Here is a 24664-nt window from a genome sequence, read left to right as displayed (position 1 = left end):
AACAACGCACATGGATGGAGATGCAGATGGATCACTTTTTACTGGAAAGCTACATCTTAGTTGGTGCTTATCTTGGCGAGAGGAGAGTTCAAATTAGCATGAAGTTCAACATCTACTCTCATGTAATGGAAATCTTGCATTTAGATTGAAGTGGTATCCTTTATACAAATCATCCAGTTGACTTGGCAAGGATGTTATTTAGCACACTACACTGACCATCATATAACTGTGCATGTACTGTATGAATGACCGTCAGAGTGAATGCATAGTCTGATGTTATTTAGTAGAAAGGTTTTTTTTCTTGTTAATCCAATAAAACGTGCAGAGTTGTTTCTCAAAACGTAGTGAGCAAAGGTATCTTTTTCCATTTTACTTCATGAAAGCAAGAACCATGTGCCAAGTATTGCAGCATGATCTTTGTATAGTATAAAGGCACTATGTTTTCTCATCATTGCACAACAGATTATCAGAAATACTAATTCTCTGGCAAAGTAGTCCAAAGAAATGGAGGATGGTTGGAAAATCTGCAACCTCCTAGTGTGACACCTCTAGCTAAGGGTGAAACCAGCAACTTGAATGTGTTGATTGCAACCGAGAGCCAGGGTTTTATGGATGGAGCAATTCAGATATATGTAGGCCCAAGGCATTTTAAAAGTCAACAGAATTTTACAGTGATACGAATGCCAATATGAAGCCAGTGCAGTCCAGTAAAATTGGTGTAATATGTCCAGTGCTTTTTGCACCTGTCAGAATTCTTGCTGTCGCATTATGAACAAGTTATAACTTATTCACTAGTCAAGCAGGCAACCCACCTACTAGAGCAATACAGTTAATGTGTTTAGAGAGAACTGCATGTACCAAAACCTCAGCGTCATGTACAAAAGGTATGTACCAACTTGCACATCTCACAGGTGGTAGTAAGCTGATTTGACCACAGAAACAAGCTTCAAAACTAAGACCCGTTTCTGCAAGACTAAGATCAGCAACACTACTCCCAGACTCCCAATTGAAAAAAATGTATAATCAGGACATCCTCCGAAGGTCAACAACACCTACTAGCAAAAGCTTAGTTTTACTTGCATCCAAATAAATCTGGACATTCAGGCTGCAATATTATCCAAGCAAGCAAATAACCTAGAGTCAGGTGTTAAATCAAAATTAAACCAGAGTATCATACGCATAGGATGAAGAGGTCCATGAACAAAGCCTGGTGGAACACCTGCTGGAGTCATGAAGAATTCAAGACCACCAAATTACAGTTTGTTGATGGTCTGATAAATAAGTGCCAAACCAAGCAAGTCCATCCAGATCAATACATTTATAGAATACCCTGTTTCTAAGAAACCAAATACCCAGCACAACCAAGATTCTTCAACACTCATTGGATAAGAAAAATAACTGAAGTTGACAAATTGCCATTATCAATCATGTTTTGTCTACTTCACAAAAGGTTGTTTTTTTTTTTGATTGAATTCTGAAATTAAACTAATTCGGATAATGTTGTTGCAAAACAAAAAAAAAAAAAAAAAAGTGATGCGTCATAAAACGTCATTGCAAAGCCGGAGTGACTCAAGTCTTTAAACACTATTAAACTAGTCAGCCCTCCATGGAATCAGTTTGCAATTTAACTGGGCTGTGTAGAGACAATAAAGGGATTGGCTGGATAATGGCTGGGTTTACCTGCCTCAGTCTGTAATAGTCTTGGTGTGTTTGCCTTGTGCAGAGTGTAAACAGCCAGCAATGGAGCTGGGTGTGTTCTCCTGCTCTCCACTTTGTTTGACATCTTTCACACAAACCATGGCAGTGGTCAGGAGCACTGGGGGGACAATGCGGTTCGGAAGGGTTAAACCTCTTCAAAGCAAATTCCAAGCTGAAGCGGCAAGTTTATGGAGCAGAAGGTGCTAGTTTAAGGCGTTGATATATCAACAAAGCTTCTGCATCAGTGCACCTTTGTGCAAGCATTAGAAAACAACGTGGTTGTCAGCAAGTTGCATCATATTGTATTGTATTACACATCACCTCTATAGCTGTAATGTTTCTCTTAGTTCATATTTGTATTGTGAACAGGCTGGCCGTAGTTTGGGTTCATGCCCCTTTAAAAACGTGACTCGGAGATACAACTTTCAATTTTCAGTGCTTATGCACACTTATTCACAACCAAAAATAAACAAAACAAACAAAACCCTAGCTCCCTGGAGCACTAACTAAACATATGTAGGTCCCTGACTAACACACAGGACAGCTAAACTGTTTACATGATGACACAAAAACAAAACACTAATACAAACTTCTAAAAAACCAAAACGCAGGTTTTAAACAGACCTTACAACTTCCAGTCAGGCTCTACACTCCACAGCAGCAGCAGGCCTGAATAAACTGGCTGCACTCTTTAAATACCCTGCACCTGTTTCTAATTTACAATTACCTCCAGGTGCAGGGGATAATTAACAATAAAACAACTAACAATCAAATAAAACAACAGAACTAAATTAAACAGAACGTGCATTTGCACCTGTTTTTAGGCAGGGAGGAATCTGACCCTCCTCCTGCCACCTTACAGTATGTATTATAGAAGAGGCTTGGGGCTTAGGCTTACTGTGCACCTTCACTTATGGGACAAGTTTAACAGACCCAATTATTCAAGGTCCAATCTGCACATATTTTGGTTTAAATAAAATAAATCCGACAATGTTATAAAACTAGTTACAAATAACCCAGAAGGTTAATTAAATGACTTATTTTTAACATGACCCATTTTACTTCCCTTTAACAGTGAGAAAAATGCTTTTCAACGTAAAGGACTTGAAACCCAAAATCAAACTACAAAGTAAAACAGGATAAAGCTTGGACTTTAAAAAAGAGTATCTTAGGAAAAACACACAGAGGAGCATAATATACTCCCAAACAATTTTCAAAAGTATTGTGTAATATGTGTTCCAAATCCATAGTGTTGCCATAGCTGGTAATGATGCAGTCAGCTAAAGGGTTCCTTCAGGGTAAGCACTGTTATAATGGGATCCAATGGGATTTTTATAATCATAAAATATCCCTTATAAAAGCTTACTATAGTAGATCTGCACAATAATGTTGCAGTTTGCCATAATTTACTATGGTTTTACATTTCTTTTAATATACTTAAGCACACCGTTCTGTGCTTTATAATGCTTACCTATGCTGTACTATGCTTTTACAGTGCACTACTACTCTTTGCTATGCTTTTACTATGGAAACGTTTACAAACGAGAGGAAGTTATTTGGCCCATCAAAGCTTGTCTGGTTCTTAGTAGATCTTAATTGATCTCAAAAGTTTATCAAGTTGGGTCTTAAAGGATCCAAGCGATTCTGCCTCAACAACCTGACTGGGTAGCCCATTCCATACAGTCACCACTCTCTGTAATAACTCAGAAATAAATGAGAGGAGGCATAAATTCACTGAACAGTCCTTGACAGGCATCTTGTGCTGTGTGGCTCTGTAGAGAGAACGTGACTCTAGACCAGGCCATCTAGTGACCTCTCTTCGTATTCCACACCCTCCTCAATCCTCAGTGATAAGGCTGTGTGTAACATGCCAGCACTTGCCAGGCTGAGCACACAGAGGTGACCTGCCTTCAGTATGTGTGCAAACAGAGCAACTACTCCACTGCCATCCAGTCATTGAGGCACAGCTCTGGAGTGACCATGCAGAAAGACCAGGGGTCAGAATCCAAGTGGGGGCTGTGCAAGAAACTAATAAGAAAACAGGTAGGCTTCTTCTTGATACAATCTGTGAGAGAGATGAGGGCTACAGTAAAATTGAAATGTCTTGGAAGCACAGGGGCTTATTATTTTCTTTCCACATGACGTTGGGTATATATGGTGGCCGAGAAGTTCAGAGGGACTGAAATGGTGTGATAACATCAGCGAAAGAGACAGTGGCATCCAAAAAAACCGCAGCCGCATAAAAAAAGGTTTTGTACCAGAAATAAACAAAGAAACATTTTTGGGGGGAGGGTAAAGCAAGGTTCTGATGAATGTCACCATATTTATGAGTCAGCCACACCTAATTGCAAAGAAAATATAAAAAATAGACAAAAAGGTATTTGTTTCTGTTTTATACAGCAGCTTTATACAAATCCTTTATTATTTAATTTAATTGTTGGTTTAGTTAAAAAGGCTATATTTGTTACAGAATCAACTTCTGAGGTATAAAAAGATAAATACTGAGATAAAACAGAAATATTGCTGCACTGATAATATTGTAAGTGTCGCTGACTCGTAAATATGGCGACATTCACCTGAACAGCTTTTTTTTAGATGTTTCCTCTGGTTGCAGTTACGTCTCTGAGTAGATTTGCTACCTCCTGCAGTTCTCAGCTGCTGTAGGTATATGCTATTGCATTACTTTATACAGTATGTTGGGTTGATGCTTGTCTTTGCAAATGTACAACTGCTTTAATTTTTTTGTCTGATCAGAATCACTGATCATGCAGGTTTTGCTCATAATTCAAAACCCTGTAGCAAAATTAGGTCCTTCTTTAATAACAGCGGGGGAGGGGGGGCTTCAGCTTACTGAATGCGGCACTTAAATTCAGGGAGTTTTAATCATTCTCTTGCTGGGATTATTAATGGAAAGGACTGTGATGTTCCTTTGCAAAAAACCTCTCATCAGGATCCCATTCCAATCCCAGTGTTTCACCTTGAAGAATCATTGCAAGCAAGAACCATTAGCAGATCACAGAATTTCCAGCAACACAATGGCATGGGAACACATTGCACAGCTGCACTGTATACTGGTTCACAATGGTGCCATTCTACAAACTCTTTGTGCACCCATGTCTGCCTCTTGTCCAAAAGCAGCTGCATTGCCATGACAGATTGTTTTTAATTGTTGGTACAGAATGAGACATAAAACGACTTGTCATTTCTGTACATAAATACAGGCAGACACACCCACACACATATGGACACACAGGCATAGCCCTACAGTACTGTACTTGTGAAGGCTTTGCATTATTGGCACTTAACTATAGCGAGAACCTAATTTTAGATGCTCATTAGCATACACACACACAGTCATACACCAACACACACACGTACCCACACACAGTCATACACCAACACACTGACACACACAGTGAGCCCCCTCATCATGGTTCAGAGGTCCTGTTAGTCAGTGTAATTACTGACTGGTTGCTACAAACATTCAGTGCTCGATTCAGCCAGAGCTGTATTACAATGGTTCAGGTATCTATCTGTCTATTGATTTATATATTTTGCACAATGGTACTTGAAATCTTTCCATTTGCACATGTAACAGCAAGATTACCACTTGCCTGATCAGAGGCTCAGTATTTCACTGTATGATGTGATGACTTTGGTATTTTGTTGTTTCCAGAAAGAAACAGATGACCGCAAACTGGACAGTCTGAAGGTAAGTGTGAAGGGCTGTTTTATTTGCTATTATTTAAATAAGCTTCGGTTTATAGTAGCCTGTTCATGACAAATTAATGTTGATTGAGGATTTAATATAAATGTCATGAAAAGAGGCTTCCTTCATTTCTACAAAAAGGTTACTTAAAGTGTGAGCAGCTTCAAGTTACTTCTCTTATTTATTTTTTCAGTCTTACGTTTCTTACAGCTTTTAAGTCTGTATTAAGGTGTTTTGCAGAAGAGCCAGTGCCATCAAGTGAAAATATACCGCTGTCAACTAGATGGCCTTTACATCTAGACAGACACTTTGGGTGATCTTTCAGATGACAATAAGACACCCATTTAAGAGCAATTCGATCCCCTCTAATTTACCCATTAGCTTAAAAGGGCACACGTATGCTACATTAGACAAAACAATGGAAGAGGCTGAAGAGCAACTGATGATCAAGCTTACATTATGGAAGTGATGCTGCTTGCTGGCAGTCTTCCTCCCCAGGCAGTGTATGTGTGAGCGAAGAGCGAGTCCTGACTGTCCAATCCTTCTCCTCAGTGTTTCCAGGCAGCAGTAAGGAAGGTGGCTCTAATCTGTTCCGTCACTCGCACCCTCGCCTCTAGTGCCGCACAGTCTCTCGGGTTCTCATACTGGGCTGAGCGCGGATGGTGCAGACACCTCAGCAGCACAGTGAGTACCTGCATTGCCCAGTGTTGCTTCCAGTGCTTCCTGCATCCCTTGCAAGCTCCCATGCTTTACAACGCTCTCACTATTTCACCATTCAGTAATTCACTGATTTGGTTAATTCAAGGTCATGTCAACAGTAAATTGTTAACCAATTCCCTCTTTTAAATATTTCATGATATTTTATTGTGTATGTCAGATAGTGAAATCAAGAGTGAGTCCAGCACTATGCATTTACCAGGGTTTTTGTTTATTTTCATTCCATGCATATTTGTGCTTTACTACAGTTTGCTATGCTTTTTAGGGATATTACATAATCAAGTTTTGCCTCCCTCTTTATTAACATAGGCCCCCTACAAAAGCACAGCATCCCTGAGGTGGATGGTCGTCACCTGTTTTGCAAAAAAAAAAAAAAAATTCCAGTGGAAAATAAATGCTAATTTTGTTAGGTATTTCATCCATTTCCTACATAGTTAAAATGTGTCTATTGCAGCAGCGAGATAGCAGACTCTGAGGCAAGGAAGGCTGCATTTTAAGAGCTCAAGCACACTTCTTAATACACTAAATAACACAAAAATACAAACAAAAATGCGCACTGGCCAAAATAAAGGTTTATTAACAGAACACCAACAAAATGTCAGTCTGGACAATCACCTTCACTGAATCAACATCTAGCATTTTTAACACCAACTCATACACCAAACTCCTCTTTCCAAACCACACGCTTTCTGTCTGCTTTTATGCAGGTGGCCACTCCCCAATTAGAACCAGTCTGCACTAACTGGAGAGTGGCCACACCTGTGGTTGCTGACGGAGACATTAACCCTGTCCCTGCCACAGTGACCTACAGAGTTCAAATTTGTTTCCTGATTCCAATGTGCCTACTTGTTTTGTTGTCAGAGGAGGGGAAAAAAAAATCATATATGATTTTTTATTTTTTTATTGTTAATACTTCTTTACCGCATTCATCTAATGCTGTATCGGGAGCTCATTGCTATGGTTGCTACAGCAAACATGTTACTCACAGTTAGACCGTGTTGACAGCAAATTGTACATGTGCATAAGTATTTTATACACTCCAGAACAATCAAATTACCCCACCCCAAAAGAGGTGTCTCTCTTTGAAACTGGGGCATTTGCAATATTCTGGAACAATAGTGTAGATTATTTTACTGCAGTATAGCGCTGTAAACTTTTATACCAGGAGCGCTGGGGTAGCTGATCTGTGGCAGGCTGGTTAACTGTACAGCACCATACTGGAACTGGACTCTTGTCTCTATTTGTCTGTTCCAGGAGGAAAGGGCAGGAGAGGCAGTGTCCCGAGACTCCACACCCACCTTCGACTCCAGCTGCTTTAAAAGCCAGCATGAGGTAAGCAAGCAGGGTTGTCTGTAGATCTGACCAAAGAACTAAAAACACCAGTCATAACCCTCTCTACAGTGTGATGCCTCCTCTAATTCCTTCATGGGATAGAGGTCTGCAACCCAGAGTCGGCACTTTTTAGAATGTTTGAATCCAGTAATATTTGCAACATTGGCTTTGTGTATCTGTCACAGTTGTACCAATCTACAATGTTATGTCAGCTCCTGCACGTACCTAGCAGTGTGTTTCATAAGATGTGAACATTGATGAGTTAAACACAGCTAGTTTCATTAAGCAGATTGCCAATGACCGCCCTCTGCTTGATCCCAGCAATGGGAAGCAGCAGTCTGATGGAAAACACAGAAAGTAAATAGGGTTCATATTAGACAATAGTATTAGCACCCTAAACTTCATGGAAGATAATTCAAGAAAACATGTTAAATACAAGCATTCAGTGACCATTAGCCACTAATTAATATGACAGACCAAAATACACAATTTCTGGTAGTTCATCAAACAATCTTTATAAAAAAAAATTTAAAAAGCACTTACAATTTCTAATATTTGTTCCTGACGAAAGTATTGGCACCCCTGCTTTAGTATTTCGTGTTTTGCTTTTGTTTTTATTATGGCATTCTGAATTTATGATCATTCTTAACCAGTATGTTACATCTTGTTGGTGAAATCTGGGCCCATTGTGTCTTGCGTATTCCCTTCAGCTCAAATAGATTGGATACACCGTTCTTGACTACAGATTTTATTCAGATCAGCCTATTGGATTGAGATCTGGTGATTGACTGAACTTTTATCTCTGTTTTCTTCAAAACTTGACTTTGATTTTGATTGGTGTTGGAAGCTAAACTGACATTCAGCCTACGAGCAGATGGTATCATTGTACATTGTAAAATGATTTGATACATGGCTGCATTCATTCGATCTTCAATTACATGAAAGTCTCCAGTCCCTGAACTGCTAAAACAGCCCATATCATGATTGAACCACCTCCATGTTTATCTGTAGGTACACAGTTTTCTTCATTGCAGGATTTCCTCTTTTTTCTCCAAACATATGATGCTTTTCTAAAATGTAAATCCAACTTGTGCTAAAACGTTCTTCTTCAATAGATGTTGTAAATAGTTTTTTTTCAGCTATTGACTTTATAATGCAGCTTAGTTACCTTGTAATGTTTTTTAAATTAGTTCTATAAAAGTTTTACAAACACTACAGGCACCAATACCTTTGTCATGAACAAATATTTGAAATTGCTGAACTGCTTTTGTTTTTTTATAAAGATTGTTGGTTAAACTACCAGAAATTGTGTATTTTGGTCTTTGTTATATTAATTAGTGGTTAATGTTTGTAAATGTTTGAATTAAGCATGTTTTCTTGAATTATTTTATATTAAGTGTAGGGTGCCAATACTTTTGTCTGCGACCATACTTGTAGAACACACTGTATGATTGTCTCTGTACATGAGTGTGTGTGTGTGTGTGTGTGTGTGTGTGTGTGTCTCATCCTGCTATAGAAGTGGGAAGTTTTTCATATTCTGTGAGGACATTGAGGAAATGTGAGGATAAAAGTGATCTGCTCTGTCCTCGCTTAGATTTAGTTTTTTCCTTAAAGTTTTATTTTCCTTTAAACAGTTTTATTTTTCCTCTACTTGCACATTGTATGATTTTTTTTTTAGTTGGAGTTAGACATCATAATAGAGTGATCATGTGTACTGTATGTGTGTGTTCATGCCCCTAGCAGCTCATCTCCTCTGTAAGCTCAGTACCTGTGCTTGTGTGCCCCTGCGATGGCGGTGTGTGCCAGTGTGTGTGTGTGTGTATTTTTGACTGCTCCTCTCTCTCCCTGTTTGACCTCTTCTCTCCTCACCCTGTTCAGTTCCGGTTTCCTGCCCGTGCAATGGCGGTTGCTCTGTGCCCCCCACAGTGCCGCTCAGAGGCTGAGCTTATGTTCCTGCGCAGCACTCTGAGGGTGATCCCCAGCTTCCACCGATACTCCCAGCACATGCAGCTAATGTTGGCCAGAGTGGTGCGCTACGAGAGGTGAGGGGGAGGGGGAGGGGGAGTGCCTTTCCCAGTGTCGACTTGATTGAGTTGGTCTCATTTACTTTTTCATTTACTTTACAGTTAATTCGTTAAAGTTTAATTCAGACACTGCAGCTCCAGTTTGATGTCACAGTGCACTGTGCAGGGCTGTTGCAATGCTTTCCATGTTGTTGCCATGCTCAGTCTGGCTTGCTCCCAGGTTTGGCCGGCGCAGGGTGGTGGTGCGGAAGGGGCACCGCGGGAGCAGCTTCTATTTCGTGTTCTCGGGACAGATCGCTGTCACGCAGGACCAAGATGGCAGCAGCGCTTTCACTGACCCTGAACCCATTTTCATGAGGAAGGGGGCCAGCTTTGGGGTGAGTCTAGTGAACCAGAGAGTCTAGGCTAGGCTAACAAGAAAGCAAACCACAGAACCACTAGAGAAGGGAATAGGAGGGAGGGGACCATCTACTCTATAGCATTATAAAGTTGCAATAAATATGTCAGTGAAGTGAAATGCCCTCCAGCTGCAATCCAGACAGTGGCACTGCAACGGATGTAATAAGGGGTAATGGTAGCAAAAGGCCAGCTACAGTGGGGTGAAGTATCGGTAGAATGGTACGACAGTGGGCATATTTGCAAATCACAACGTTATTAATCAATACACAATTGCAATCCAGTACAGTACCGTGGTACCATATCAGTAACACAGTGTACTAGTGTAGCAGGAGTGCTGTACCATTGCTGGTGCTGGTAGGAGCAGTGAGAGGCTAGGGGGAAAGGAAAGGTGGTAGTGGTATAAGGAGGATGCCATGTGAAGACCAATAATACCAGTGAGTCAAAGCAGGGAGGTTTTCCGTATGCCTCCTCCATAGGCTAATCAAAAGAAAGGCTCCTGAGAGGCTCTGTGCCCTGTTAAAACTCAGGAAGTGGCTCTGCTGAAGGGCCTGCGCAGGAACGCCACCATCGTGTGCATGGAGGAGACGGAGCTGCTGGTGGTGGACCGGGAGGACTTCTTCAGCCACCAGCTGGACCAGGAGCTGCACCGCGAGTTTCAGAGGAGATACTGCTTCTTCAGGTGCTTCAGAACACCAAAAATAAAACAGTCAAAAACAGTTTTATGAATATCTACATTTGTCTATGTGTGTGTGCTCAGATCAGAATGAAGCATAGTTCTGTTTGTTAGGTGATCTCACAGCAGTGTGTGTGTATTCAGATCTGTGCAGAGCAGGGTTGGATACTCTAGGTCAGTGATTTTCAATCTGTGGTCTGCGGTTCACTGGTGTTCTTCCAACTCCCTTCAGGTGGTCCGTGGAAAGGTTACATAATTACAGAAAGGAAAAGACAGCGTATTTTATAGAGCCCATTGCAAACGCAACATTTGAAACCTTAAAAACGAATCTACAGAAACAGGAAGAAAATGCATACATGGAGAATCTAAACGCTCCATCGTGTATAGTTTTGGACTGTCTAAAACTGATTCTTTTTTGTGTATTGTGCTCATGTGCACTCACACGACAGGGCATGCGTTGTGTTGCATTAACATACAGAAAACAAGGCAAAGTTCACTATCCATGCATTACTACCGCTGACCTGGAGAAGCCAACAATACAAAAATACATTATTGGTATTTTTAAATGACTGGTCACTAACAAGGCTAACATTGCAGTTTATGTCAGCACTGTTTACGAATTGCGAATCAAAGCGATTGAGACCAGCAAAGAAGAAGAAACTTGCAACTGTTTAAGATTGGAAAACAATTAAAAAAGTCTAAGCAAATTATCAGTTCAATTAAGGGTCTAGTTAAGTAATTGAGAGTTGGAATGAAAACCAGCAGACACAGGGGTCCCCAAAGACCAGAATTGAGAACCACTCCCTAGATGACCTCAGAGCAGTGTGTGTATGTATTCAGGTCAGTGTCAGTGAGTTGGATGCTCTAGAGGAGTTCACCGGTATGTTTGTGCTTGCCGGCCCCCAGGTCCTTGGATCTGTTCTGCAGCTGGTCGGACAAGGACCTAGTGACTCTGGCAGACCACTGCAAAGCAGAGGAGTTCAACCATGGCCAGGTGATCCTGAGAGACAGCAGTGAGACCAAGAACATCATCTTCATCACCAAGGTAACACTCTCCTGCAGGGCCAGTTTAATCACAGGGTGTTAACTGAAGAAAGCCTAGCAGAACCATACCAGCACCCACCATGGTACTCCTGCTACAGTAGCATACTGCCTGTTCCTGACACGGTACCATCGTAATGCACTGGATTGTAATTGTGTATTGGTTCATAATTGTAATATGGAAATAGGCCCACTGTGGTACCATTCTACCAATGTGTCGTCCCACTGTAGATGGGTCTTGTAATATTACACATTTAATATGGTTTAACCAGATGTACCTGTTAGGGTTTCCCATATCAAATATTTACTAAATGTATAAACAAGATTTTCTATTTACAAGAGCAGTATCTAGCACAGCGTCTTGTGACACTGAACACAAGCCAGCACAGTAATGCCTTTGTTTCAGGTTGTAGTATAAGCACACAGGATCGCTGGAGTGACTTACTGTACATATAAGCCTGCAGTTGTTATGTTAGCAACGTCTTTCTGGGTTCAACCTAAAATAAATACACTTACCATGTTTAAACAGACTATAAATAGTAGAATGTATGCATGTGAACTATAGTGTGTACACTACCTCTGACACTGGAGGCCAATGTATATGCAACAGTATATACAGTAAGTACACATCATCCATAACTATGAAAGTTCTTAATTTTAAGGTAAAACTATAAGAAACTAAATAGACTTAGTTTTTTTTTTATAGTTTTAATATATAAATGTACATTTGTAATGCTGCTCTGTTGGACAGAAAACTAAAAATACATGAAATACATGAGTAACAAGTCCCTTTAGTGCCCCTCACATGACTGATTAATGTGCAAATGGGATCCCTACATTGTCTATTTATATGAAAGCTGCATCTCCCTGCTGCAAGCAAGATTCAGCCACACAGTGTTCAGGACCGAAGTTGAATGGTGCTGAGCGCTGCCTGTGTTTGACTGTGGAATCTGAAAAGGGAGCTGTGTGGAGTATCCGTGCATGTTGCCTGCTCTCACTATTAGTCTGTGAGCCTGTCTGTACATGCTGGTCAGAGATAAAGCTGAACACACTGACAGTGCAAGGGAGAATGGACACAACTTGTTCTGCCAAGACTGCATGCCCCAAACCTCTCCTCTGAGAGGAGACAAGGGGGAGCGTGTGTGTACAGGAGTTTACTTGCCTTTCTATTTTCTAGTTTAGAAAAGGGGATAGCTTTGAGATTAAACAAATTGTGTCTGTAAATGCACAAATGTGTATTCATTGTACTGTAGCTGAAGGGTGCACATGTATTAGGTTCGACTGGAAAGATAGTACACCCTTATATTGTAGGCCCCCATGACATTCCTACATAGTTAAAATGTGTCCTACATAGTTCAAATTATTTTCTTGATTTCAATGTGCCTGATTGTTTTATTGTTCGTTATCAGTATTTCTTATTTATTTTTATTGTTGACACTTCTTTACTGCACTCATCTAATGTTGTATCAGGATGGCATTGCTATGGTTGCTACAGTAAATATGTTACTTACAGTTACACCACGTTGACAGTAAATCGTACATGTAGGTAAGACAGATGTACAGCTAAATAAGCTAAGCATAGATCTTGGACATTGATAAAGAGGCACCTGTGTGAGCACAATTACAATGGGGCCCAATTACTGATCCTCTCAAACGCACAGACGATGTGCATATCATTTGAAACCAGGGCAGAGTCGTACTGAGCTTGTTGAACTCTCAAACACTCTGTCTCTACTGTAACCACACTCCCAGGGGCGCTGTGACGTGCTGCGATTGGTGGATCTCAGTGAGTGCCCATCCTATCACAGGTGGATCAGACAGCAGGAGGTGCTGCTGGGGAAATCACTGCGTTCCAGCCTGACAGGTAGGGATGTAAACTGTGCTTGTGTAACAGGATGCAGGCTAGGCATAAATTGACAACTTACCCACTAACCCGCAAAAGATCCACACTCATCTCCATTGGTGATTATCGAGCTAATCTCATCAACAGGGGGGAGGGGGGGGGGGGGGGGGGGGTTAGGGAGCAGTCAGTTATGCCAACAGTCCTACTACAGGTTGTCAGGAGATCCAAAAATATCACAGTTTTTATAGTGTCATTTTTGTTTTCATTAAACATTTTATTCAGTAAACATTACCGAGTTTACATGTCCGACTGCTACTATATATGTATGTGTTTCATATATATATATATCTATATAATATATATATATATATATATATATATATATATATATACTTATTATATATGTAATATATTTGATGTCGCTACAGAGAGGAAGGGGGTCAATTCTAGACCTCAGGCCTTAGCTGCCAACAAGCATGGTTCTACTCCCCAGCACCAGCCTTTACTTCGTCAGGGGACTTCCGTACTGGAGTCCCAGGCCTCTGGAGGCAGGATCCTGGGTGAACGACTCTGCAGTCCTCGATTCATCTGCAGCTCCTCTGACTGTGACAGGGAGCCAGCAGCTGCACTAGGGCCAGGGCTTGGGTCTGTAAGGTGAGGGGAGCTAGATGTGGTCCCAATTTATCTAAGTGTGGGAGGATAAAAAATAGTCTTGATTTTTTTAACACAGTTGTTTTGAAATAGTTTTAGAAACAGTAGCTGCTCTGTAAGTGTACAACACTTGCAGTTTGATGGAAGTACAGCTTATTCCTTTTTGCACATTAAATAATGATCACAAATAAAGTGCCTTTACTAAATTTTGAAGTTATGGATAACAATTAATACAATTGGGGCATGTTCAGACTCATCAGCCTTTCGCAGTTGCGTGTGTCAGTCCCAGTAAAGTGCGATGTCTGTGCAGGGGTATGTCGCAGCTGGAGGAGCTGGCTCTGAGGAGGGGGCTGAGGAAAGACAGTCTCTGCTGCCCAGAGGGAGAGCTGCCCAGTGACATGGTGGCGGCTGTCTACCTGCGAATCGATGCACTTAGGTCCAGACAGCACTTTGTGAGTCTCCTCTCTCAAATTCAAATGGTCTTAATTATTATGACTAGTAATATAAGTTGCAGCAAATGTACAGACATATTTAATATATATATATATATATATATATATATATATATATATATATATATATATATATATATATACACACACACACACACACACACACACACACACACACATATAAGCGCTGGACTCCCTCCCAGGGGCGACGCGGCGCTCTCTCTCAGAGGCTCTGGCGACGTGCCGCTCTCTCTCTCAGAAGCTCTGGCGATGCGGAGTTCTCTCTCAGGGGCTCTGGCGACACGGCACTCTCAGGGGCCCTGGTGACGCAGCGTTCTCTCTCAGGGGCTCTGGCATTGCGGCGCTCTCTCTCTCAGGGGCTCTGGTGATGCAGCGTTCTCTGCTGGAGGCTCTGGCGATGCGGCGCTCTCTCTCTCAGGGGCCCTGGTGACGCAGCGTTCTCTCCCGGAGGCTCTGGCGATGTGGCGCTCTCTCTCTCAGGGGCTCTGGTGACGCAGCGTTCTCTCCCAGAGGCTCTGGCGATGCGGCGCCCTCTCTCTCAGGAGCCCTGGTGATGCAGCGTTCTCTCCCGGAGGCTCTGGCGATGCGGCGCTCTCTCTCTCAGGGGCTCTGGTGACGCAGCGTTCTCTCCCAGAGGCTCTGGCGATGTGGCGCTCTCTCTCTCAGGAGCCCTGGTGACGCAGCGTTCTCTCCCGGAGGCTCTGGCGATGTGGCGCTCTCTCTCTCAGGAGCCCTGGTGACGCAGCGTTCTCTCCCGGAGGCTCTGGCGATGCGGCGCTCTCTCTCTCAGGGGCTCTGGTGACGCAGCGTTCTCTCCCAGAGGCTCTGGCGATGCGGCTCTCTCTCTCTCAGAGGCTCTGATGATGCAGCATTCTCTCCCGGAGGCTCTGGCGATGCGGCACTCTGGTGACGCAGCGTTCTCTCCCGGAGGCTCTGGTGACGCAGCATTCTCTCTCAGGGACGCTGGTGACTCAGCGTTCTCTCTCGGGGACTCTGGTAGTGCGGGGTGGTAGACTCTCTCCCTGGTGGCGGTTGTGGGACCAAGCTCTCTGGCAGGGACTGCGGGCTCATGGTCAGTGGCTGCAGGCTCCCGGTCAGCGGCTGCGGACTCCTGGTCAGCTGCTGCTCTCTCTCAGGCGGCAGCGGTTTTCTCTCGGCCAGCGACTGCAGGCACTCCGTCAGCGACTACGGGTTCTCAGCTGGTGGCGGCTGCTCTCTCTCAGCCAGTGGCTGCGGGCACTCGAGGAGCGAGTGCGGGCTCTGAGCTAGCGGCGGTGGCAGATCTCCTTCAGGTGGCGGCTCTCTCTCGGGCGTCACAGGCTGCCACAGTGAAAAGAAAGGAGACACTGCAACAGGATTTCTTTGGCGCTTGTAAGTGCCATTTATTGCACTAGCTATGAGCTAGGGCTGGCGCGTAAAGTGCCATTGGTTTGAAAAGCTGGTAATGAAATGGATTATAGAAGATTGCTCTACTCGCTGCCACTCTCTTAGCACATACTCCCTCGTTCTGTTTGATATTTTATTTTTAAACACTGAAATTCAGAATCAGTTATTGTAAGATGACATTGGTTTTATGTTGGGAAATATTATTAAGAAAAATAAAAAACTGAAATATCTTGCTTGCATAAGTATTCAACCCCTGTGCTGTGGAAGCTCCCAGTTTGCACCAAAGAAAGAAATTGCCCTAACGAGGACACAATTACCTTACCATTGGCCTTCACCTGTGAACCATTAAAGTTGCTGTCATATTTTCTGGATAAAAACCCCACTGTTGAAGGATCATTGGTAAGGCTGTGAATCTGAACGAAAATGAAGACTGACCAGCATTCTACAGAAGTTAGAGATAAAGTAATACAAATGCATAGATTAGGGAAAGGGTACAAAATAATATAAGTGTATCCCATTGAGCACAGTTGGATCAATAATCAGGAAGTGGAAGCTGCATCATACCACCCAGGCACTGCCAAGAAAAGGCCGTCCCTCAAAACTCAGCGCTCAAACAAGAAGACGACTTGTGAGAGATGCCACAGAGAGGCCAACAATCACTTTGAAGGAGCTACAGAGTTCAGTGGCTGGGAGTGTAGTAATGGTGCACCAGTCAACCATATCAAGAGCTCTGCATAACACTGGCCTGTATGGGAGGGTGGCAAGAAAGAAGCCGTTACTCAAAAAGTACCATCTGAAAGCACGTCTGGAGTTTGTCAGAAAGCATGAGAGTGACCCAGCTGTGATGTGGGAAAAGGTTTTGTGGTCAGATGAGACCAAGATAGAGCTTTTTGGCCAAAACTCAAAGCGCTATGTGTGGCACAAACCTAACACTGCCCATGCCTCAAGACACACCATCCCTACAGTGAAGTATGGTGGTGGTAGCTGTGGGGATGCTTCTCATCAGCAGGGACTGGGCATCTTGTTACAATTGAAGGAAGAATGGATGGAGCAAAATACAGGAAAATACTGCAAGAGAATCTGCTTCAGTCCGCTAAAAAACTGAAGCTTGGGAGGAAATTCACCTTTCAGCAGGACAATGATCCCAAGCACAAGGCCAAAGCAACATTGGAGTGGCTCAAGAACAAAAAGGTGAATGTCCTACAGTGGCCCAGTCAAAGTCCTGATCTCAATCCCGTTGAGAATCTGTGGCACTATTTGAAAACTGCGGTCCACAAGCGTCGTCCAACCAACCTGAACAACCTGGAGCAAATCTGCCAAGAAGAATGGGCCAAAATCACTCCTACACTGTGTGCAAAGCTGGTACATACTTACCCCAAAAGACTTAAAGCTGTTATTGCAGCGAAAGGTGGCTCTACCAAACATTAATGTGTGGGGGTTGAATATTTATCCAAGCAAGATATTTCAGTTTTTTATTTTTATTAGATTGGTTTTTATAAGATAAAACCAATGTCACTTTACAATAATTAATTTTGAGTTTAAGTGCTTTAAAATAAAATATTGAACAGAACGAAATTTCAATGTACCATTTGTAATTCAGTAATATGAGAGAATTGGTCAGGGGTGTGAATACTTTTGCAAGGCACTGTATATATACTGACCGTCAATATTGTGGGGACACCTGGACATTTTACTGAAATATAACTAAGGAAAAATGAGCATAAACTATTGATATGAAAATGTATTAACCTTCTCAAAAGAAAATGCAGCAGAGGATATGTTTTGCTGACATTTTCTGCAAACTTTTCTCATCAAAATATATCCCCTGTTAACAATCAGAGCTGCTCATACTGTAAGCATTCTTTAACACAAAGCATATTTTTGCTGGTTGCACTTTGTTTTCACTCTCCTGTCAAGCTCATCCCAAAACATTTCAATGGAGTTAAGGTTAGGCGATTGGGGAGGCAGCAAGTTGAGTGCTGGTTAGGAAACATTTAGCCTTGGTCTTTCGACCAATCAGTCTGTCTTCTCTTTTAGTTGCTTTCCTCTTACTGTCACTTTTGTTTGCATAGCTACCATGTTTTCTGTATCTGTTGATTGTGCTCTGCACTCCATCATACGAAACTTTACTTGCAATTTCTCTCACGGAATACCCTTACTTGTGAAGGGTAAATATGGATACACGATCATCATTAAAAGAACACCGATTTTTCACATGGTTCTCTTGTCTCAATTAGTTCTGGTTCTCAAAGCTGACTGTAGTCTTCTGACAGAGGGGAATGTATACTTCGATACAAGGGATAATAGTTTCATGGAAGAAAATGCCAGTAAAACGTATCCACTTTTATATTTCCTTCTGAAATGGATAATAAACTTTTGCATAAGCCAATGGTTTATGTATAGTTTTCCTTTCTTTAGGATTTCAGTAAGATGTGCAGGTGGCCCCATAGTTTTGACCGCCAGTATACAGTTGTAGTCAAAAGTTTACATACCCCAATGGAAATTTGTAAAACGGTACAAGAAACAGATGTCTATAATTATTTATTTCAGCAATTTTTTTTTTTTTTTTTGCAAAACTCCAAAAATGCTAATTCAAAGTATTCATACCCTGAACAAGGAAAAATGAAATTAATAGCCTGTTGAGGCACCTTTAGCAATAATAACCTCTTTTAAATGATTAGGATATTTGTCAATTAGCTTTTATGTGATTTTTGACCATTCTTCAACACAAAATTGTTCCAGTTCATTCAAATTCAGAGGATTTCTCTTGTGCACAGCCTTCTTCAACTCATACCAAAGATTATCAATCAGATTTAGACCACGACTTTGACTCGGCCATTCTAGAACCTTGATTTTATTCTTCTTTAACCATTCTGAAGTAGATTTTGATGGAACATCCAGTTACAAGTTTTGTAGCGGAGGGTTTCAGATGATCAGCCAATATCTTTTGGTATGGCAAGGTTTTAAAATGTATTACAGTCAATAAAAAGTCCCTGTAAGGTATAAAACAGAATGTTTTTGAAAGGCCTTTACTCTGCACTTCAAATGAGGTGGTAGGCTGCAATATATTGTACAGAAATTTCTGCAACCTTTTTTCTTCTTTCCCCCAATAAAAAATCGGAGTTTTTGCTCACCCTCTTTCATCATGAAACCTTATTCTCTTGTGCCGGCTTGAGAGAACATATCTGTATTTTGTACAATGGAAAATTAAATGTATTTTATATTCAGTCTGACCGCTGTCGCTATGGTTACAGAGTCAGGCCTCTCTGGGCATTTGTTTGTGATCACAAATAATGTATTTGGTTAGTATCTCACTCTCCCTTTCTCACACACACGTACCACAACTCTCACTAACATGTGTCTACAGAGGGCAGTAGATGTTGAGTACATCGAAATCTGTCTGGAAAAGCATGGCAGACTTCCACCGCAGCAGGTACAAAATGTATGGGACAAGCCTTCCTCCTGCAGAGACCCCCGGGCCATGGTCCTCGTCAGCCAGGGGTGCGAGGTGATCCGCGTCAAGCTGGACAAGTTCAGTGAGATGGTGGATCGCGAGACACTGGGGAAACTGAAGAGAGGGAACCACAGCTATCCCAGGTACGCACAGTATCTACAATATAGTTTGCCCCTATTTGTTTCTCCACATCTGACTGCTCATCAGTCTCTGTGTATTCCAGTGTTACTGATCTTTATGCTAAAATGACTCTTAAAAAATACAGTACATTTGAAACCTCACAACTTCCATCCACCAATCAGGAATCTCCATTGTAGGGCACTACCACATGATAGATGACCAAAGAAAATGAATGTAGTGTATCTAGCTTTAAAAAATTATTGAAAAGGCATACAGTCACAGACAAAATTATTTGGGCAGTTAAAAAAAAAAAAAGTTATATTGAAAAATATAAACTTAAAAGTTGAGATTCTGCTTTATAATAAAACTAATTATTACACAACATGCATAAAATGAAAAATAACATGCAAAAACAAATTTCATACTTTGACAAAAGCATTTGGGCACCCTTGCTTAGGGTCATTATCCTGCTGGAATACAAACTTCCGCCCAATAAGCCTTCTAGCACTGGGTAATAATGAGAGTGCAAAGTGTCTTGCTATTTTGCAGCATTCATTGATCCTTCTACAATACAAAGGTCACCAGTGCCTCGAGAAGAAAAACAAACCCATACCATCATACAACCTCCACCATGAACTGATGAACTGTTCTTTAAATTCTTCTCCTCTCTTCCTCCAAACATTATTGTTACTTGGTGAAAAAAGTTATAATATGGATTCCTCTAACCATAAAATTTGGTTGAAGAAATCATCAGGCTTCAAGTATTCAATTGAAAAATCCAATCACTTTATTTTGTGATTGTTTTTAACAAAGGTTTGCATCTTGGTTTTTGCACATGGACATTCATGTTAAAGTATCATTGAATTGCTGAGTCGTGAAATTTTTTGACCATCTTTTCTCAATTCTTGTGCCAAATCTTTTGTAGTAATTCTTCTTCCAGATTTTGCAGAAATCTTTCTTGGTCTTCTACACTTGGAGCTAGTAGCAATAGTTCCTATTCTCCTGTATTTATCAATAATAGCCCACAGTGCTTTTCGGTAAACCGAGTCTTTGGTAGTTTCTCCTTTTTCGTTTAGTTGTATCACTGCCATTATGAAATCGTTGCTGTGCTCTTTAATTTTAACCATTTTTGTTGCTTTTTTGAATCACAAATGTCCAGTTTATTTTCCAGCACCTGATGATTATGTATTTATTTATTCTATAATTATCATCAGGTGCTGGTTTTCAATCATGATAATTGTCATTCATTAACAACCAATACTTTTGTCAAAGTATGAAATTAGTTTGTTCATGATATTTTTCATTTTATGCATGTCATGTAATAATTTGTTGTTTTATTATAAAGATGAATCTCTAATTTATATCTTTCAATAGAACAATTTCACTTTCTTTCTGGGTTTTCTCATTCTTTAACTGCCCAAATACTTTTGTCTGCGACTGTAAACATCTCTGAAAGAGATTCTAAAATGATTAAATAACAATAAAGGGAGTGTTTACCATTTTCTGCTCACCCTTGGTAGTTAACCTGGTCTGTACTCATACTCTACCTACCTAAATAACGCAGATAATAAATCAGGGATCAGTGTCTTTTTGGAGCTCTGTCATGTTTACAAAGAAAAGCATATTTTAATAATGCCCTGTGATTGTTCTGTGATACCATGTTGAAGGAATGTGGAGAGTGAATCATTATCAAGTTTACTTGAGTGGTTTACCAGGAGCCATTATTTTAGAACAGATTGAAGGCTCTTTGTCAAAGGTGGGATCTAACTATTAGACCATTTACATGATTTGAGCATCCATAGAACACTACAACTGTTCCTGTGTAGATGATAGAGGTGATACAATTAATTGAATATTGATTTTATTTTGCTGGCCTAATGTAAACATCCATTGAGTAATAATCTACCTGGTGCCCTATTTGGAGCGTCACATATATTACCAGTACATGGCAAAAAAAAAAATTCTAGCTCTTTTAAAAATATACTTCTCAATGCTTATAGTATACTACTATGTATATACATTTACACATGCTTGTATTACAGTTTACTTGAAGGCTTTAGTGAGGAGTTAATTATTTTTTTGCTTCTTGCTTTTTAATAAAAGATTTCTCAAGGCATTGATTATTGATTATTACATGTCCGATATTGGGGCGAGAATTGGTTGCACCTCCAGCAGTTGAGCAGGATGTGTGTGTCCTGCAGTGACGACGAGCTGGGCCTGGTCTTCCTGGAGCAGAACCGCTGGAAAGTGTTCAAGGGGGAGCTACTGAGCAGGGTGCAGGGAGGAGGATGCCTGGACAGCCCCTGTAGAGGGAGGAGGGGAGGAGAGAGGAACAGCGAGTGGGACATCAACCGTCTGGGACTGCTGCACCTCACCCAGAGCGCCCAGCCACATGACAAGGTGAGTGTAAACTAACCCTATGACGATTTCTCTTTTTTTTCCCCACTGATGTCCTTAAAAAGTATTACATTTAGTGCTACTGATAATATACTGAATAGCTACTAAATTATTAAAAACTATTACACCAATTAAATGCATTGATGCATCACCCTAGCCAGTGGCGACTCCCCCCACCCCCACCAAATGAACTAATGAAGCTAAACCGTGCTCAAACTCGATAACCGATTAACCATTTTTATGTAAACATTAAGCTAGCATTCTAACATTACCAGATCTTTCATCACAAACAGTTCTACGCCAGATTGGCACAATCAAGAGAGCTGCAAACACCACTTTACAGGCAAGGGTCTCTCATCGACAGCTGCACCTGCTCTAACCTGAGTGTTTGAAATGGAAGTGTCGTCACACTCTTGTGCTGTTAATAACGTTTTGAACTACACAAGAGTCACGTTCGGTTTCTGTTGATGTGGAGTTGGTGGTTTAGCATTTTTGTTGTAGAAAAACTCCAAACGTAGCTATCTTTTCGCCATTTTAAAAGGGCTACATCAAATCCAATCTGTTTTTAGCACATATTTTCGCTGACTGAAAGAGTTCTCACACGAATACAAATATAACGATGAAGGGTGTTAGACACAGTTTGGTTGTGTTACTAAGGTTTGAAAGTTTGAAAAACTGCACACTTACATATTCTCTACCCAATATATATTTTTTATTTTTAACCTTGGTAGCAGTGGCGTATCCAGGATTTTTTTTTTTTTTTTCTGGAGGGGATGGAAATGGTAACTTTTTTAAGGTGAGTAATTGGCAACCTGATTCCTTATTCGTGCATTGACGTTTTTTTTTTTTTTTTTTTTTAAATAAAAGAACAATTTTTTTTTTTTAAACAGACAATCCAATAACCACATACACTGTTGTGCAAAAATAGTTAAATTATATTATATATATATATATATATATATATAAAGATTTAGTTTAGAACATTTGAGATTAAAAACAAAAAATAAAGGAAATACTTGAACTTTCAACGTGCGTATCAGATTTCAATTTTCACATTATGATAAATCAAAATAACTATAATTTAATTTGTACTTGTGGTTGTTCATTTTTGTTATATAAGATTTTGTGTTCAATGCAAAGCAAACCATTTTATTTAATCTGACAAATCCGAATTTAATTACCGTTTGACTGGCACAGGACTGCTGCTGGTAGCAGCTAGCTTGTTGTCTTCAGCCGGTTCATCAACAGTTTCCTGCCGTTTAGACAAATTAGGACGACCAAAACAAATAGCACATTTTTTTTTTTTTTTTTTTTTTAATTATGTTTTCCTTTCCCCTACCGCTGTAAAATGTAAAAGCTTTGGCAGACAGCAAGCATGACATTGACCAGTTGTGCGTGGCGGTTCATGTGTATACTAATTGAAAGTGGTACTGATTGAAGCGTATTGAGGCTACCAAAAAAAAACATCTTTTCAGCAGTTTTTTTTTTTTTTTTTTCCTGCAACGCATTGGCTAAGCCATTGCCTGGCAGAAATTTGGATGGGCACCTGACCAGGTGTGCCCTCCCCCCCAGCCTTCATATGAATCCCGTTCCATCATTGCAGCGCTCCGAACTGCAGAACAGTACGAGATAGTGGGAAGAGATTTTTACTTAGTAAAATCTCTTCCATGTGGTGTACAGTGTAAGTCATGAAAGTTTGGTTTGAATCCTGTTGATGCCAAGTTGCCAATCTCCGCTGGTGAAACACAGGGAGCACCACACTGGCCTTTCTGCTACACCATAGTTAGGGGGAAGAGTTAATCTGACTGCACTTCAGCAACCCTTATCTTCACTGGCTTAGTAACATCTGCTGCATAAGTTTGGCAGATAAAAACGGGCGATCAGTTGATACTCAGTCCTTCTGGTCAGTTTGCAACAAAGAGGCATCATTCAAATTAGGTGTGCCTGTGTAACACAGACCCACAGGTTTCTAATTTAATTACAGAATACAGAACAATTGCGCCACCGTTGCTCACAAAATGAAAATCTGCCATGGCTGCTGCTGTCCTTCACTGTGTTCCCATGCAGATCTGGGCAGCCCCCTCTAGCCCTGTGGCTACAGCAGTGAAGCAGGAGGGGCAGGAAGAGGAGACAGCACCCCCTGGGAAGGAAGCCTTGCGACTGATCCACTCCATCGCCATCCCCAAACCCTGGGGCAGCAGGATTTACTAGCCAACACCACGGACAGACCATTACAATGGGAAATGTGTGTAACAAAAGCACTGGTAGTAAACACAGTTAAGGCTGTGCTGTTTGCGTCCTGCTTACACTGAGAATAAAAGTACTATCAGAACGGCACAAAGGGACAAATGGTAGCAACGACCAAGCCTCATAACTGGTTCCACAACAGGAAAGGGGAGCACTGTACTGGAGTAATCAATTAACTAGATAAAATGTACCCAAACACATTATATGTACTGGCAAGAGCGTGGCTGGTTGACACCTAAGTAATATTAAACATTCAAGGTGAAGAGAATTTGGAGCATTGTGTTATAGATTCAATTTACACAATGTCAGCGATGTTGGGCATGTGCCAACTGCAGAACAGCGTTCAATTCACATAGCTCCTGCGCCGACTTGGATTTCTATGGTGCGAAACTTGTAAACCAAACAATCATGTGTGTCAAAATGGTGTTGAAATCAATATTGTATGCATTAATTCTACATATGTTCAGCTATTCAAATCTGAGAGACAAATAATACACATC

The 24664-nt window shown here is 41.1% G+C and overlaps 1 protein-coding gene across 1 annotated transcript; it reads left to right on the top strand.

Moving 5' to 3' along the window:
* The first annotated feature begins 9340 nt into the window (after positions 1-9340).
* LOC121308944 (cyclic nucleotide-binding domain-containing protein 2-like) lies at positions 9341-20079 on the top strand. Its single transcript, XM_041241683.1, has 8 exons — positions 9341-9498; positions 9701-9857; positions 10407-10558; positions 11459-11597; positions 13346-13465; positions 14339-14539; positions 19314-19543; positions 20070-20079. The coding sequence occupies exons 1-8, from the start codon at positions 9356-9358 to the stop codon at positions 20077-20079; spliced, it is 1152 nt and encodes a 383-aa protein (XP_041097617.1). The 5' UTR covers positions 9341-9355.
* Positions 20080-24664: the final 4585 nt, after the last annotated feature.

This window comes from Polyodon spathula, chromosome 3 (genome assembly GCF_017654505.1).
Source record: "Polyodon spathula isolate WHYD16114869_AA chromosome 3, ASM1765450v1, whole genome shotgun sequence".
NCBI lineage: Eukaryota > Metazoa > Chordata > Actinopteri > Acipenseriformes > Polyodontidae > Polyodon > Polyodon spathula.
The sequence above is the reverse complement of the archived record's forward strand: the minus strand, read 5'-3'. Positions and strand labels throughout refer to the sequence as shown.

Bases quoted from the DNA above. Each gene is read 5' to 3' on its own strand.
- LOC121308944 (XM_041241683.1), top strand. From the start codon at position 9,356: ATGGCGGTTGCTCTGTGCCCCCCACAGTGCCGCTCAGAGGCTGAGCTT. The intron at 9,858-10,406 runs GTGAGTCTAGTG...GTTAAAACTCAG, and splicing joins GGAAGGGGGCCAGCTTTGGG to GAAGTGGCTCTGCTGAAGGG. The intron at 14,540-19,313 runs GTGAGTCTCCTC...ATGTGTCTACAG, and splicing joins TTAGGTCCAGACAGCACTTT to AGGGCAGTAGATGTTGAGTA.